Here is a 14,701-nt window from a genome sequence, read left to right as displayed (position 1 = left end):
GTCTCCAAAAAAGACCAGAAGTCCAGAAATTAAAGCTGCAGTAGGCGATTTTCTTAGAAACAAGAATGCCAATGTTTTTGCATTCATCGTTCCTTCCGAAATCAGCCCCCTAAAACACATGGTGCCATGGCTTGACAGGTCACTGATATAATTTTACTACCAACACACTTCATTTTGAACTGTTCAGGACATTTACATAAAAAGGTACGTATAGGTTGTATTAGTAGGGACATGAAAGTTTTGTTCTCAGCTGAAACCAAGAAGAGTAGGTTGTTCAGCGTGAACCGTAATAATGACCATAGACCTTTCAAGCTAAAATACCTCCAGAAAGAACACAGAGACTAAAGAGTTAAGGTCTAGTGTATGTGTTATTTGCTTTCTGATTTGAAAACAGAAAAGTATATCACATGCTATGAACTGAACCAGCTGTAGATAATGGATTAACCTAGAAATGCAAGAAGGAGAAAGTTTGCCTTTTTAAAGTGTGTTGTAAAGGGGAAATTCCTTATCTGAAGTCAATTTGCCAGATCTAAAGAGGCTACCTTGATTAGTCTCAAGTAATGAATTTTTAATATTCTTGATTTAGCAGAACTCTGAAATGTCTCTGAATTTTTCGAATTTTGGTTCATTATACATTTGACTGAAAACTATGAGACCCTGGTTTAAACCACTTACTCTGTTATGTAACAATGAATTCCTGCTAGTGTTATTGTCAGTTAAAATCTGTCTTTGCTCTCTAAGGTTTTGTGATGCCACCCAATAGCATTACATGATGAGATTAAGTAATGTCTGAAACAATTTTATTATAAGTTATTACATGAAACCAGGTCCTAAATATGGCAAATAGTATTTATCAAATTTATTTTAAAGATGAAAGCTGGTTTGTTTTAGCGTGATTCACCATTTTTTCTCTGTTTTGTCTTTCTCTGTGTCTGTGGTTTGGTGCAATGCCAGTGTAAATGGAGGTCACCATTCCCTCTTTGTGTGACCCACTTAGAAATAGAAAGTACCTTTTAAAATAGTGAGTTCCTCAAAGGAAGCATGCTCATGGTTGACCCCATTGTATCGCCTTCTTCAAATGCTCTGTCTCGACTCTGTCTTGCACAGGCTATTGAACTAAAAGAGCTAAAGTACTGCTGTGTGTGCAGTCTCTTTACTGTAGATGTTAACTATTAAAATGTCTTTTTCTGTTGATAGATCATTTTGCTTCATAAAGCAAATTACCTGTGATATGTTATGAAAGAAGAAGGTTCTCCCAAATTCTTAAAATTAAATAACCAATAATAAGAAATCAGTTGAACTTCTTACTGCTCTTACACAGAATATAAGGGCATTAATCAAAATAGGATACTCAGGAGCAGCTGCACATGAGATTAAGGTCAGTATACTCAAGGAAGTGTTGTTCAGAGGTGTATAATGCAAGAAACATAAAGGGCATTTACTGTGAGACTGAAATGGCAATGAAGTATGTTTTAGAAAATGTTTTCATTTCAGTAAATGTGTCAGTAGTGTTACTATCATTGATCCTTACTGGTCTTTACTATAATTTTACTAACATTGTGGATTTACAGATAACGGTGTGCAATATTTTGAATGAGAGGGAAGAATCTGCACTAGGCACTGTTTCTCTGCCTGTGTAGATACATTATTAGGGAAATATATTTCAGAGACCTTTACTGTAGAACACAAACCGAGCCAGTTATGTGTTTGTTATGTCTGCACAGTGTTATGCATCTTCTGTGTTTAGACACAACACAGATGCACCTCAGCCTTTGATCGGAATGTGGTCCTTTTTTTTTTCTAAGGAATGAGACTAATGTAATATGAGGGGAATAAATTGATCTTTTCTGTAGAAAGCCCTGGCAGCAGGCCTGAGCCTTATTCTTAATTGAGTAGCAGTCATACTCCCTCCTATCCACAAGTGCCTTGTCCTGCTTTTAGCTGTGATACACACCCACACTACAAATCCACCTTTTCTGATACACACAGCAAATCCTGGTGGTCCCTCTAGTGAGCACAACCATCCGATTATCAGGTCCCATAACCTTCTCCTCATTCCTTCATGAAGATAAAGTGTCATGCGTGCCATTTGCTGTCTGGTGGGGACTTTAACACTACATTTTTCTGTATTGTGTATGTGTGTGTGTTTCCTGTGAAGGCTGATAACACACAGCCCTCAGCCCTAGTGTGTTTGTAGGTCCACAAATTAACCTGAAGGTGGTGGCCAGCCTACAGCTGAATGTACATCCATCTGCCTACAACGCATTTGCATTCATTATACTCTACTCGGGTCTATCTATCTTTCACTTCCCTCTTGGAGTAATATCCCTGAATTTTCCCGCCATCATTTGTTCCCCAGTGTAATTAGACTGAGGGATGAGTGTATGTTTATACACCTCGGCTGACCCTAGCAGGTCATTTCCACCCAACACATGTTCAGTGAAAACAGCTCCAGGCTTTATGACCAGCAGCTTCTCTCCCCCACCTTTTCCTCCTCCTGTTGGATGGACGGCTAAGATTGGCAGCAGTCCCAGTTGAGGAATTAAATGAAGGCTGCAAAGTGAGCTGTTATTCTCGCCCTGACTGGAGGGACTTCACCCACTGAGGACACAGCCTCATTCTTATTTTTACCGTCTTCATTAGTATTCTCTCTCTCTCTTCTTATCATCACTTTCCGCTCTTGCCCTCGCTCCATGACTCCTCTCACAGAATCTTCACTAGCTCCACCTCCTCCCATATGAACAGTGTGTGAAATAGATGCTCCATTGATTCGTGCTGAGGCTCGACTCCTGCTGGCTTCATTAACAGCGACATGGCAGCAAGGCAAAGATCAGAACGCCACAGAAGCTTTTACACAGAATTCAAGCATAAAGTTGACAGTCGTGCAGTCTGCAAAAATAAGATACTGGTTGGGTGTCAAGATTTTGATGTCCAAGATTTTCCTTGAACTGAAGTGGCAACCTCAATGTCCAAATCTTATCAGACCTTAATTTTTATATTACAATATAATATTATTGTATTAAATTTGCTCATTAAACAAAACATCTGCATTTGAAAAGTGCTTTGTCTAAGGCATGTGTAGAGTTATATTTTAGTGTAAAGAATCATTTATTAATCTTAGCATGGCCAATATTTTGAGAGATCTTTTATTCTGAAATGATGATTTGTGACATTAAATAAATGCAGCAAATAATAAAAATGGCTGCATTTGATCATATTTCCCTGTCAAAAGGTGATGCATCATTGAGAATTTATATGAAAAATCAGAGTAAAATTCAGTATCAGACATTTTGCCTTGGTATTAAAGGAATAAATAGAGTAGAGTTGAGTTAAGCAAATGACTAAGGGATTAGAATCAGACTGAAATCATGTTTCAGTACTGTTGTTGGCATGCCCTAGGTGCAGCAGACATGGGCAGGATGCCTATTGGCTCAGCCAAGCAGCACCGTTTGATGCACTGGGGATGTCAACAAAGGATTTGCAGGGAGGAGGTCCGTCTTTGGCTTCCAAGAGATCAAATGGCCCTGTAATGTTGCTAGGATGTTGGTATGGGGATGTGTGTGTGTGTGTGTGTATGTCTTCCATGCCAAGGGAAGATCAAGAATCATGGGCAGTAAAATATACTGGGATGGAATATTCAAAGGAGCAGCAATTACACTGAAATATAGAGGGATGAAAAGATAACCTAAGGACAAAGAAATAAAGGTCAGAGTCATTGGGGGAAAAAGAGAGGGACATTGGGAGAGAGTAGGGTGATTTAGAGGGAGATCAAAAGTCGCATGTCATGTCGGATTGCTTCTCTGATTACTCCTGTTTCTCCAAAATGGATGAGGGACTATGGGAGATAAAAATTCAGAGAATGAAAAAAAAAATCAATTCTGCTGTATCCTTTTGGCCTCAGAATATTTATAGACGCAGGAATTAGATACTCTCACCGTAGGATACATTTTAACCCCTCTCTCCAGCATCTCTTCTTTCCTCTTGTCCCAGTGCTCTCATTTATTTGGTGTAATGTGGCTCTCTTCACCCTCTGGCTTAAGGCAAAAATATAAAATGATTGTTTGTGTGTTAAGCATGGAGTATTTGATAAAACTTATGGCATTTGATATGTTTAATGCCTGTTCAACATACACACACACACACACACACACACACAAATATAGGAAGAGAGTAATATATGAGCCAGTTCAGTGAGTTGCTAAAAATATAAAAAAAAATACATCATAGTAATGTGTCACAGAAAGAGACTGAAAACATACTCTTTTTAGTTAGTAGAAATGGCTGTCATTTTTATATGTTTTTATTTTAATGCAGTATTTCATTGTCTGTAACCGCTTGTCCAGTTCAGGGAGGCAGTGGGTCCGGAGCCTACCCGGAATCATTTTGCACAAGTGACACATCCTGGAGGAGGCACCAGTCCTTTGCAGGATGACACATACTCACACATTCACTCACATCTATGAACACTGTTGAGTCGCCAGTCCACCTACCAACATGTTTTGGGACTAAGGGAGGAAACTGGAGCATCCAGAGGAAACCAACATGGACACAGGGAGAACACACCAAACTCCTTACAGACAGTCACCTGACAGCAAATCAATATATTTATAGTATATTAAATAACACAACAAGAATCCACTGAGTTATTCATGATTATTAATTTGAATGTGAATGCCTTCATTTCAAATGATCTGGTTTTGCCTGTAATGTTCAGTTTTAATCTCCTGCATGTTTAGGTTCCTAATATATGGCATGTTGTGAATATACAGCCACCTCCACAGTGGATCAGGTTTGGTGTCTGAAATTCTTTAGTTTTGTGTTGGAGTGATAAGACTCATGTACCTAACAAACATATACCTCTTCAATTAGCATCTACACTAAGCTCCTCTCACTGTGTGATATGTTTTCACCACCACTCTCTGGCATCTCTTCCCCACCCATTCCCTAATACTCTTCATTTATTTGGCATACAGGGCCCTCAGTCTTTGCTTTTATGCTCTTAATGAGCAGCTTATTTTTCTTTTTGCTTGCAAGCCTCGCTAGGTCCCCAGTGTGTGTGATTTCCTCCAAAAGAATGCTTCTTTCTCCTTATTCCACTAAGACCACAGCAGCCTGCTTAGTCCTTTCTCAATTTAGTTTGTTCTTAGTTGTTGGTCAGTTTGTTCATTTATTCATTACCCTTTCACAGCTGGATTAGCAGCCCAGATGTTGCTGACCCACATAGGAGACAGGACCAGCTGTCTGAGAGATGAATGAAGTAGAAAGTGATGGAAAGTTTGTCCTGGATATGGACAAAGTTGGGCCACTCAGCCTGGAGAGTGGATAACTGCTTAAGACCAGTGAAGAAAGCTGCAGTTTGGAGAAACTGGAGAGCAGAAATTAGGCTATAGAGGCTGGAAATGCTGCCCCATTCCCCCATGTACATGCTGAGTGTTGTACTAGAGGTATTTTAAGGGTGTTTTGCCTCCACTCTTGACATAAATAACCTTGTATGCCTCAATAAAGATGTCATGCAAAGCGCTTTGGAGCACATAAAAAAAAATAAAAAAAATAAAAATTGGGTCCCTGAAAATTATTTTTTAAAGAAAATTTAATATACTTTTCAAAATATTTTCATAGTTTAAGTCATAAAGGCAACATTCACAGTTGTAATCAAAAACCACTTTTTATAAAAACTCAGAATATGCTTCCTCACCATTTGCTGATCTGTTTGCACACCTGAAACCAGTCTAAAGAGTTTATGAAGCCCCGGTATCAGTAAACAAATATAAAAACAATGTGGCTCGGTCACATATGCTAGGCTTTATTTCTCTGCTCACGTCAGAAAAAAAGCACTCCAAAATTTTTTTTTGCTATTTCCGATTTAGGTAGGAACACACTCTACATTCATAAGATACTCACTACATGAAAGATGGGGTGGCATGGTGGTGCAGCAGGTAGTGTCGCACAGCTCCACACAGCTCCACGGACTTAGTCCTGCTCCGGGTGACTGTCTGTAAGGAGTTTGGTGTGCTCTCCCTGTGTCTGTGTGGTTCTTCTCTGGGTGCTCCGGTTTCCTCCCATGGTCCAAAATCACACATTGGTAGGATTGGTGGCTCAAAAGTGTCTGTAGGTGTGAATGTGTGAGTGTGTGTGTTGCCCTGTGAAGGACTGGTGCCCCCTGCTTGCACCCAGTAATTCCAGGTAGGCTCCGGACCCACCGTGACCCTGAATTGGATAAGCAGTTTCAGACAATGAATGAATGAAAGTTACAGGTGAGATTCTGTGGTAATTGTAACAGTGAATAAAAACATACAGACCGGTTCAGCCACATACAAAGAATTTTTACCGTTCCACATTAAAAGTTGTTGAGCTTCTGAACTTATACAAACCAGAGAGAACTGCAGTTCCTGACAATCTTAGACATTTCCTTTAGGATGTTAACAAACATGTTTAATGTAAAAAGTGTATTATGGAATGAACAGACTCACATTTTCATACTGTGGTGTTACAAGGACCCAGGAGTCACAACATGAATATTTATATGTTATGGGTATAATGATAACATTATATGCTGTTAACATGCTTTTTAAAATATAATTTTTAGCCAAAATTCTTAGATCAAAATTAAAGCATCATCTTAATTACCTGATAACATGTTCCTAATCATCACATATAATAGAAGCTATTATTTGTATGACTATATGAAGAATATCTACATAACATAAAGGATCTGTACCAATTAAATATTGCTAATGAAATGTTTATTAGCAAACTGTGTATAAATTAATAGAGATATGACTATATCTGTATTTTGCAGAGAAAAAAAGTGATATGTCTGAGGCTTATACTAAAACTCTTTTTTTCAACCCCCTCTTCTCTCTTTTTCCTCACACTCTTTCTCTTGCTATGGTGCTCTTTCATTTTTTATTTTGCACTCTGGCTGCAGTTAAGGAGGTATTCAGGCTTGGCTTTAAGCTCCACTTCTAAAGGCATTAAGCTCTAAAGATGAGTTAAAGATGACTTGGGCCGATAAGGCTGGCATGACACCTCTAGATGTGAGTGATGACATTAAGGCCTGGTGGAACGCTGCTCTTCAGAGTACATTAACGCTCTCTCCCATGCTGAGAGATCTGAGAGCACTTCACATTTCAAAGCATTGTTACCGCATTTGTTATCTGACAATTGCAGTTCCATTACGGCTAAAAAGAAAAAAAAGGACCAACTCCGGATCCAGAAATGTTAGAAAGCAGTAAATACTGAATTCTATAATTACAAATACAGAACTTGGTATGATTTGCCCTTATGAACTTATAGATGATGACAGGTTTACAAACACGTTCCATCACCTTTTCTGTTTAGAAGAATTCACAATAAATCTTGTAAAAAAAATGTGCCCCTTTCACAACTTCTTCTAGGAACATGTTGCAGATATTACATTTGAAATGAGGGTATTTGCTAAATACAGTGGCTTTGATAAATCAACCCTTTTGATTTTGCAGTTTAATAGAACCTAAAGTTTTATTTATAGGGTTCTTTAGGGTTAAGGTTTTTCCCCTTCCCTGCAGTGAACTGTCAGTTGGCCAAGACAAATTTGGTGCTTGTTTATTGTAGTTGGGTGCATAGTGAAAACATGCAGCTTTTTTCCAGAAATCAGCAAAAGTAGGTTGAATAGCTAAAGACTGTATTAATTAACTAACTCAAGGGCTGAATTATGTCTGCTTTTTTTAACATTATGTCATGCAGTGTCAGAAACCACATAATCAAGTCTGCTTGAGATTAATTAAAAGCTTGACATGGTTTGAGGCAAGTGTGCAATGATTTATGCAAGTAGTTTGCACAATGCTAATTGGTGCAGTCGTGGCTTTCATTAGTTTTAGTCAAAAATGTTAGTGAAAATGTCAGTATGAGTCTTGTGTGACACAATGAAGATTACATACATATCATTTATAATTTGTAGGACCCCCTTATAATGAGTAGTTTTTGCTAATAAGCGCTGCACCCATATGAACATATAAACATCAAGAAGCAGCTGATCAGATTTGTGTAGAGTAAATAAAAAAGTGTGTGCATTTGAAAATGTGTCCATCTGCAATCATACATTAGCTATATTCCTACAGAACAGATTGAGGTGCTGGCCAAGAAAGCACATCAGACAGCAGAAAAACGACAACACATGTCAGACAAAACATATCAGCCAGTTTAATGAGAACATCATGAAGCAGTGATGTGTCTGCTGGATGGGCCAGTGCTCACACAATCCAACATAAGCACTGGGCTCATTGCCAGAGCAAGCAGCGTCTGTTCTCTGATTCTTCACTCTGTTGTTGTTGTCATTTTTTTTTGTTCCCTTTTCTGTTTCTGCCTTGATTCCTTAAATACATGTAGGCTAAAATCATAAGCCAAGCCCTAAATGACAGTCTGGAGAGCTGTGACGTGTGCAGCATGTCTAAGTCTGTGAGAGAGCTAATATTGAGAAGACCAGACTGGGGTCAGAGATTTAACTGGGCATGGTTCAGTTGGTCAGGAGTGCATGTGGATTTGAGCGAGACAGCATACGTTAATATGAGCCTCTTGTGGTGGATGGGAGTGGTTGTGTAAGAGCTAGAATTCTTCCAAGCATACTGGCCTATGAGTGTTTTTTATAGCAGTTTCCTTGTTCTTCTTCATTTCTCTCAGCTGGGGATAATTCTCTCCAGAACACTGAGGACACGAGGTAAGAAAATCAAATCGGACAGACCACCAGCATGCATAATCACCCAAAAAATGATCACTGCCAAACTGATACAGACAGAAGCTTAGTACCATGTTATATGATTGTTTGTGGATTGTTTTTATACACTTATGTAAGCCTGTTTAGCTCAGGTTCTAACTTTAATACAATCTATCTTAAGCATTAAATACACATGGCAGAGATGTTTAGAAGTTCCATGGATGCCTGTCCTTACATTAGATGTTGATAGATTTGTACTTATTTTATAATACTTGTAATTGAAAAGCACTAAATCGAACTGGCTTGTAACTCCCTCCCTCACACACACATACACTCGCTTACCCACTTATTGTCTTATATTTAAGATGTTGATCGAAAAAGTGCACTGTTCACATCAATGATCAGGGTGTTTCTAGACTAAATGTTGTACTGGGACACAGATGTACATCTAATAAAAAGCTGATTTAACAAAAACTGTAGAAATCTCAGTTTTTCACCATTTGCCCCATGCCTCTGACATATACAGATGGGGTACACTGAAAAGGTTAGAATTGTGTTATCAGATAAGCTTTTGCAGCCCTTAAATTAACATGACATTGTCTAAAAGTGAAAGTTAAAATGAACATTCTCATGAGAAGTTATGGGCAGAGAATATCAGACATTTGGGTTTAATTTTGTAATATATATTTATGGAAGGGTATACTGTTGTGAACAACAAATGTGTTTTTGAGCTATCATTTCCTCATCCATTACATGGCTGGCTGACTTTTAAATGTTTACGAATGAACAATACTCCATGCACAAAACATAAAAGTAAACCTTAATGTGCTGCTGAAGCTTTTGACTAGAAGCTGAGGCATTATGGGAAACGTAGTTGTATTGAATTTTTACAGCATGTCTGTAGTTCTGCTCCTCAGTCCAGGACAAGATTCTTTGTATCACTGTGCTTTTTGTGGGGCACAGATATTTTACAGCAATATGTGTCCGAGTAAAAGGATCTAGTGATGCCCCTGCAGTACATCCTTGTTACTTCTAAATCTAAATAAGTACAAAAATATCCTTTTTGTCAAACTGCTTTTAAAACATTGATAAACAGAGCTATAGGGTACAATATTATGATACTCATCATTACTGTGATAGAGCGCAATACATTTTTCAGACCATATTTTGGATATTGTCAGGATTTTAAAACTCTGAACAACTGCATTTATTAAGAACAAGGCCTATTTAAATTGATTAGTGCAGTGAGGTTGATTGTATGTAGAATTTAAAAATAATATTGTATCTGGCCCTATTTCATCAAACTTCCAAATAATTAAAAGTTCTGTGATATTATATTTTTTTTCATTGTGAGTGTTCTGATTGTCTCTCTTTCTCTCGCTCTCATCCTGGCATCATAATCCATCAGCTGCTTCATAATCAGTTGGTTATTGTTTTAGTGTGGACAGGCAGAAGTCTCTGGCACTCCCACTATCCCACCCATTTAGAAAGGTGTCTGTTCTTATCTATTGTGTTGCTCAAATGAAACTTTAAAAGCAGCTGTTTGGTTTTAAGTTGATATTGACCCATGAATTGGTATTACAAAATACATGTTAATCACAGGGCGGCACGGTGGCACAGCAGGTAGTGTTGCAGTCACACAGCTCCAGGGACCTGGAGGTTGTGGGTTTGAGTCCCGCTCCGGGTGACTGCCTGTGAGGAGTTGGTGTGTTCTCCCTGTGTCCGCGTGGGTTTCCTCCCGGTGCACTGGTTTCCTCCCACAGTCCAAAAACACTCGTTGGTAGTTGGATTGGCGACTCAAAGTGTGTGTGTGTGTCTGTGTTGCCCTGTGAAGGACTGGCGCCCCCTCCAGGGTGTATTCCCGCCTTGCGCCCAATGACTCCAGGTAGGCTCTGGACCCACCACAACCCTGAACTGAATATGAATGAATGAATGTTAATCACAATTATGAAAGCAAGTTACAAATCTTGCCTACTTTTGCAGCATGGGTTTTGGAATGGGACTACATAGATTTTGGCCTTTTTTAGAACAAGACTGGGCACTTCTTCTGCATCATTTTGTTCTCCCTTGATTATATACTGCAAGTTTTCTTGGAAAGGAAAATGAAAAAAACTTTTTGAAAATAGAAAAGCTTGTGGCCAGTGTTTGGTAACAGAAACTTCCGGATTTCTGTGAACACTTGTGTACTGATCCTGTTCCAGTGAGTCTGTGCTGTGGCTCGCGTCCCGGTCTGGCTGGTCTCGGACAGCTGCCCATCTGAGCAGCGTGGGCAGCTACGTTATTAATTACCATGGATTCTTGGCTCCTGAGTTATGAAAGTGTTCTCAAAACGTGTCATGAAAACATTTTCCTCAAACAGCTGTTTTTTTTCTGTTTTATATTATGGACTGATTAATTTTGCTCTTTCATCTGCTCTGAGGCTGCAGGGCCTTTTTAAAATGAATCAGTCAGTAAAGGTGTTAGTAATTCACTGATGCATATGAGCTCACACATACATACACACACACATAGGCATGCTCCCATACTCTCAGACACATTTTGTCTAATTACCCCTATAATATCAGGAGAGAAATTAGAGGTCACCAAGGTTGCACAAGTAGCTCTCCTGCTGAAGTCTGTGGGTCTGACAGCATAATATTTTGATTTAGAGCAAGTTCGTGACTTCTAATTATGTTTAACTCTCTTTGAGTTGAAGGCGTCATGGTAGCTTTGTAATCTGCTCCTAATGAAACTTGACCCTGGTTTCCTTGCAGTAATGAGGGCCTTTTCTGTCTGCCTGGTTAGCCCATGCCTTGTTATCTCTGCATATTAACGAGAGTGGATTTATCCCTTGATTGCAATGGGTTTTTTCTCTTTTTTGGCAGAGTTCTGACCAGGGTCTTTGGTGTTGTCGCTGTGCACACAGAGACTCGTTGCCATGGGAAAACAAAACAGCAAGCTCAGGCCCGAGATGCTACAGGACCTGAGGGAGAACACTGAGTTTTCTGATCATGAACTACAGGAGTGGTACAAGGTGAGAAAAACAACTTAATTTCTCTAAAGAGGTGTCAAATATATGGTTCAATATGTCTTTTAAGTTTGATCGCTAAATGCTGTTATTGCTCATGAAATCATATTATCAATGATATGATAAAGCACACAGAGTATATATAAAAATGTGTAGACACAGTGAACGATTTCCATTATTTTAAGATGCACCCATGTCTGGTACATGTGCATCCCCAGTTAGTATAATTTCTGTAGAAAATATATTCAATAGACAGTAACATGAGCATATACCACAATGCCCCATGTCCAACCATTAGCTAAAGGACTATAAAGCCCAATTTATACTTCTGTGTCAAACCTACGCCATGGGCAATGCAAACTCTACACTTTAGACTGTGACGTAGCCTGACGTACACCTCTCCAGAAATGTAACTGCGTAACTCTGATTGGTCAGTATATGGACATTGTTTAAGTTAAACAGAAAAACTCCTCCACACTATAGAGACTGAAGACAGTAACAAATTCATGGTGAGAGATTTTCTCACACATGGTTTGGACGTCAGGGATGAATAAAAATACGGACATCTATGGAAAATAAACACAACGAAAAGTGGGACCCTACAGGAAAAAACGGATTTTTATGTATTTTATTCTTGCCATCTCATGTGAAATATAACATTAAAAAAGTTTATTTCAGCTTGACATATATAAATTTGCAACAATTCAGTGTATAATGAGTTTGTGTAAAGAATTTTACAGCTGTGTAATGGAAAAAAACATTTTTTATTTTACATTTTTATTTCTGTAAGGAAAATGAGATACTTGTAAATCCCACTGTCACTTCAGGTTTATCATGAAAAGAAAGAAAATAGTAAAATAGGTTTTATACACATTTTGAGACGAACCTCTTCATATGACATAATGACTCAAACTCAATAAGACCAGGACATATGAAATAAACTCAAGAGTCATAAAATCTTTCATTTAATGTTTAGACTTTCTGTTGAAATATAAATGCCTGAATCAAGGGTCCTGTGTCCAGAACAGTAGCATAGAAGGCATGGTATAAACATATACATTGTCACATAGTAACAATTAAATATGTTCCAGCACTAATAAAGATAAGTTAAAAAATTACAGAATTGTTGCATCCGATAATGTTATTAGGCCACACCCTGGCCCACATGCATCCAGGATCATAAAATCAGTTCTTTTCCCCAGAGATATCCAGATATAGCTCTCAGTCATGACTGTACACTGCTTCCCTGTGTGGAGTGGTCATGGGAAATGAGCTTCTCTAAGAGGTTATGTATCCAAGGTTCTGGCGCTGATGTGATGGCCCTGAGGAGAGGCAGGAAAGCCTGCAGTAAACACACAACTATATGAATGGATTAGGCTGCGTGTATTAAAATATAAGCTCCAGTGGGTCTTACTGGCTGAAGGGCTGAAAAAGAGCTGAGTGAACACAATCTGACCTGTGCTTTAACTAGCAACCTTGTCATCCAGGGTCAGGGAATAAACAGCAGCCTTTACCCTGGATGTCTGGACCAGTTCTTTTAAGAAGTATTTAGAAAATCATGGGTAATATAGTTTTAAATATAAGTATATAAGTTTTAAAACATTTTTTGTAATGTAAAATTGTAATTCAAATACTCTCCCGCTGTTTTGATATTTGTTATTTTATATGACAAAATAAAAACTAAAATAAAGTTGTTTAAAAATGGCAAGTGAGAAGAATTGATTCCTCACTTATGAGTTCCATCAGGGAAAACATGCTGTAAAAGCGTATTCATCGATTTTTTTTTTCTGTTCTTGGAGATAATACGGTATCCAAAAATATCAATGTTCAGGTTTAGATGATTTTAAGGCAATTATTTCAATGTAAGTGAATGCGAAGGTAGCATTTTAAAATGCTTTATAACCTTGTACAACTAATATATTCAGTAAAAATTGGAATAATGGACTGTTTTAGGAACATTTCATATTTTAAATGATATACTGACATGTGGCAGATTTTTTACTCAGAGTAGTTTAGTCATATTGCCAGTCTGCAATTGTAAAAAAGAATATATTCTTAAAGTCTTTCCTGGTTAAATTAAAAATTAAAATAAATAATAATAAAAAAACATCACTTCAGTTGGTGAACTTAAGGTTCTTGCAATAAAACCTCTTGGTGTAGACCAAGACTAATGTTATCCATTATTCTATCCAACTGCAAAAACTGAATCTAAACCTGTGCCTGTAAAGCATATTGTCACTGTCACATTTTAAGGAAAACAGGAAAATGTTCTTCATGTAACCTAGTTTTAAGAGTTTGATTTGTGTTTGTCAGGAAATGGTTGTAAAAGCAGCAGGCATAGTTTCAAATTAATGAATACATTGAAATGAAATAGAATTGTGAGGTTATGTGACAGCAACAATATTTTTCATCCTTTAGGGCTTCCTCAAAGACTGCCCGAGTGGCCACCTGAACGTGGAGGAGTTTAAGAAGATCTACGCCAACTTCTTCCCCTATGGTGATGCTTCTAAGTTTGCTGAGCATGTCTTCCGCACGTTTGACACCAACAACGATGGCACCATTGACTTCCGGGAGTTCATCATTGCTCTGAGTGTGACATCAAGGGGGAAGTTGGACCAGAAGCTGAAGTGGGCCTTTAGCATGTATGACCTGGATGGAAATGGCTACATCAGTCGTGACGAAATGCTGGAAATAGTGCAGGTCAGTGAGAGTTCTGGGAGAATTTTCAAACCTGTTACATAGCTGAGATGTAAACAAACACATCCCTAGTACTAAAATATAATATGGTATATTGTAGAGAAAATTACAGATTTTATATTCAGTGGTGATATTGGTAATAGGATCCAGGTGTCACAGCACAAAAAACTTGTGTTATGTGATGTTGATAACATTAAATAGTCTGAGGAAAAAATGTTTAGGGGCTATTTTGATATACAGTTATCTAAAAGTACATCTCCACCAATAATGTATATTTAAAAACACATTTAAGGGCAAAATCTCAC

General features: G+C 38.2%; 1 protein-coding gene across 2 annotated transcripts in view; it reads left to right on the top strand.

The window, feature by feature from the left end:
- hpca (hippocalcin) overlaps positions 1-14,701 on the top strand; it is a 38,616-nt gene that overhangs the window by 18,990 nt on the left and 4,925 nt on the right. For both annotated transcript variants that reach the window (XM_066674065.1, XM_066674066.1), the window contains 2 exons: positions 11,557-11,705; positions 14,118-14,399. In XM_066674065.1, the coding sequence (XP_066530162.1) occupies positions 11,610-11,705; positions 14,118-14,399 (378 nt within the window). In that variant the 5' untranslated portion in view covers positions 11,557-11,609. The remainder of the gene's footprint in view (positions 1-11,556; positions 11,706-14,117; positions 14,400-14,701) is intronic.

The sequence above is a fragment of the Hoplias malabaricus genome, chromosome 6 (assembly GCF_029633855.1).
Source record: "Hoplias malabaricus isolate fHopMal1 chromosome 6, fHopMal1.hap1, whole genome shotgun sequence".
Lineage (NCBI taxonomy): Eukaryota > Metazoa > Chordata > Actinopteri > Characiformes > Erythrinidae > Hoplias > Hoplias malabaricus.
This window is presented reverse-complemented; position numbering and strand designations above follow the sequence as displayed.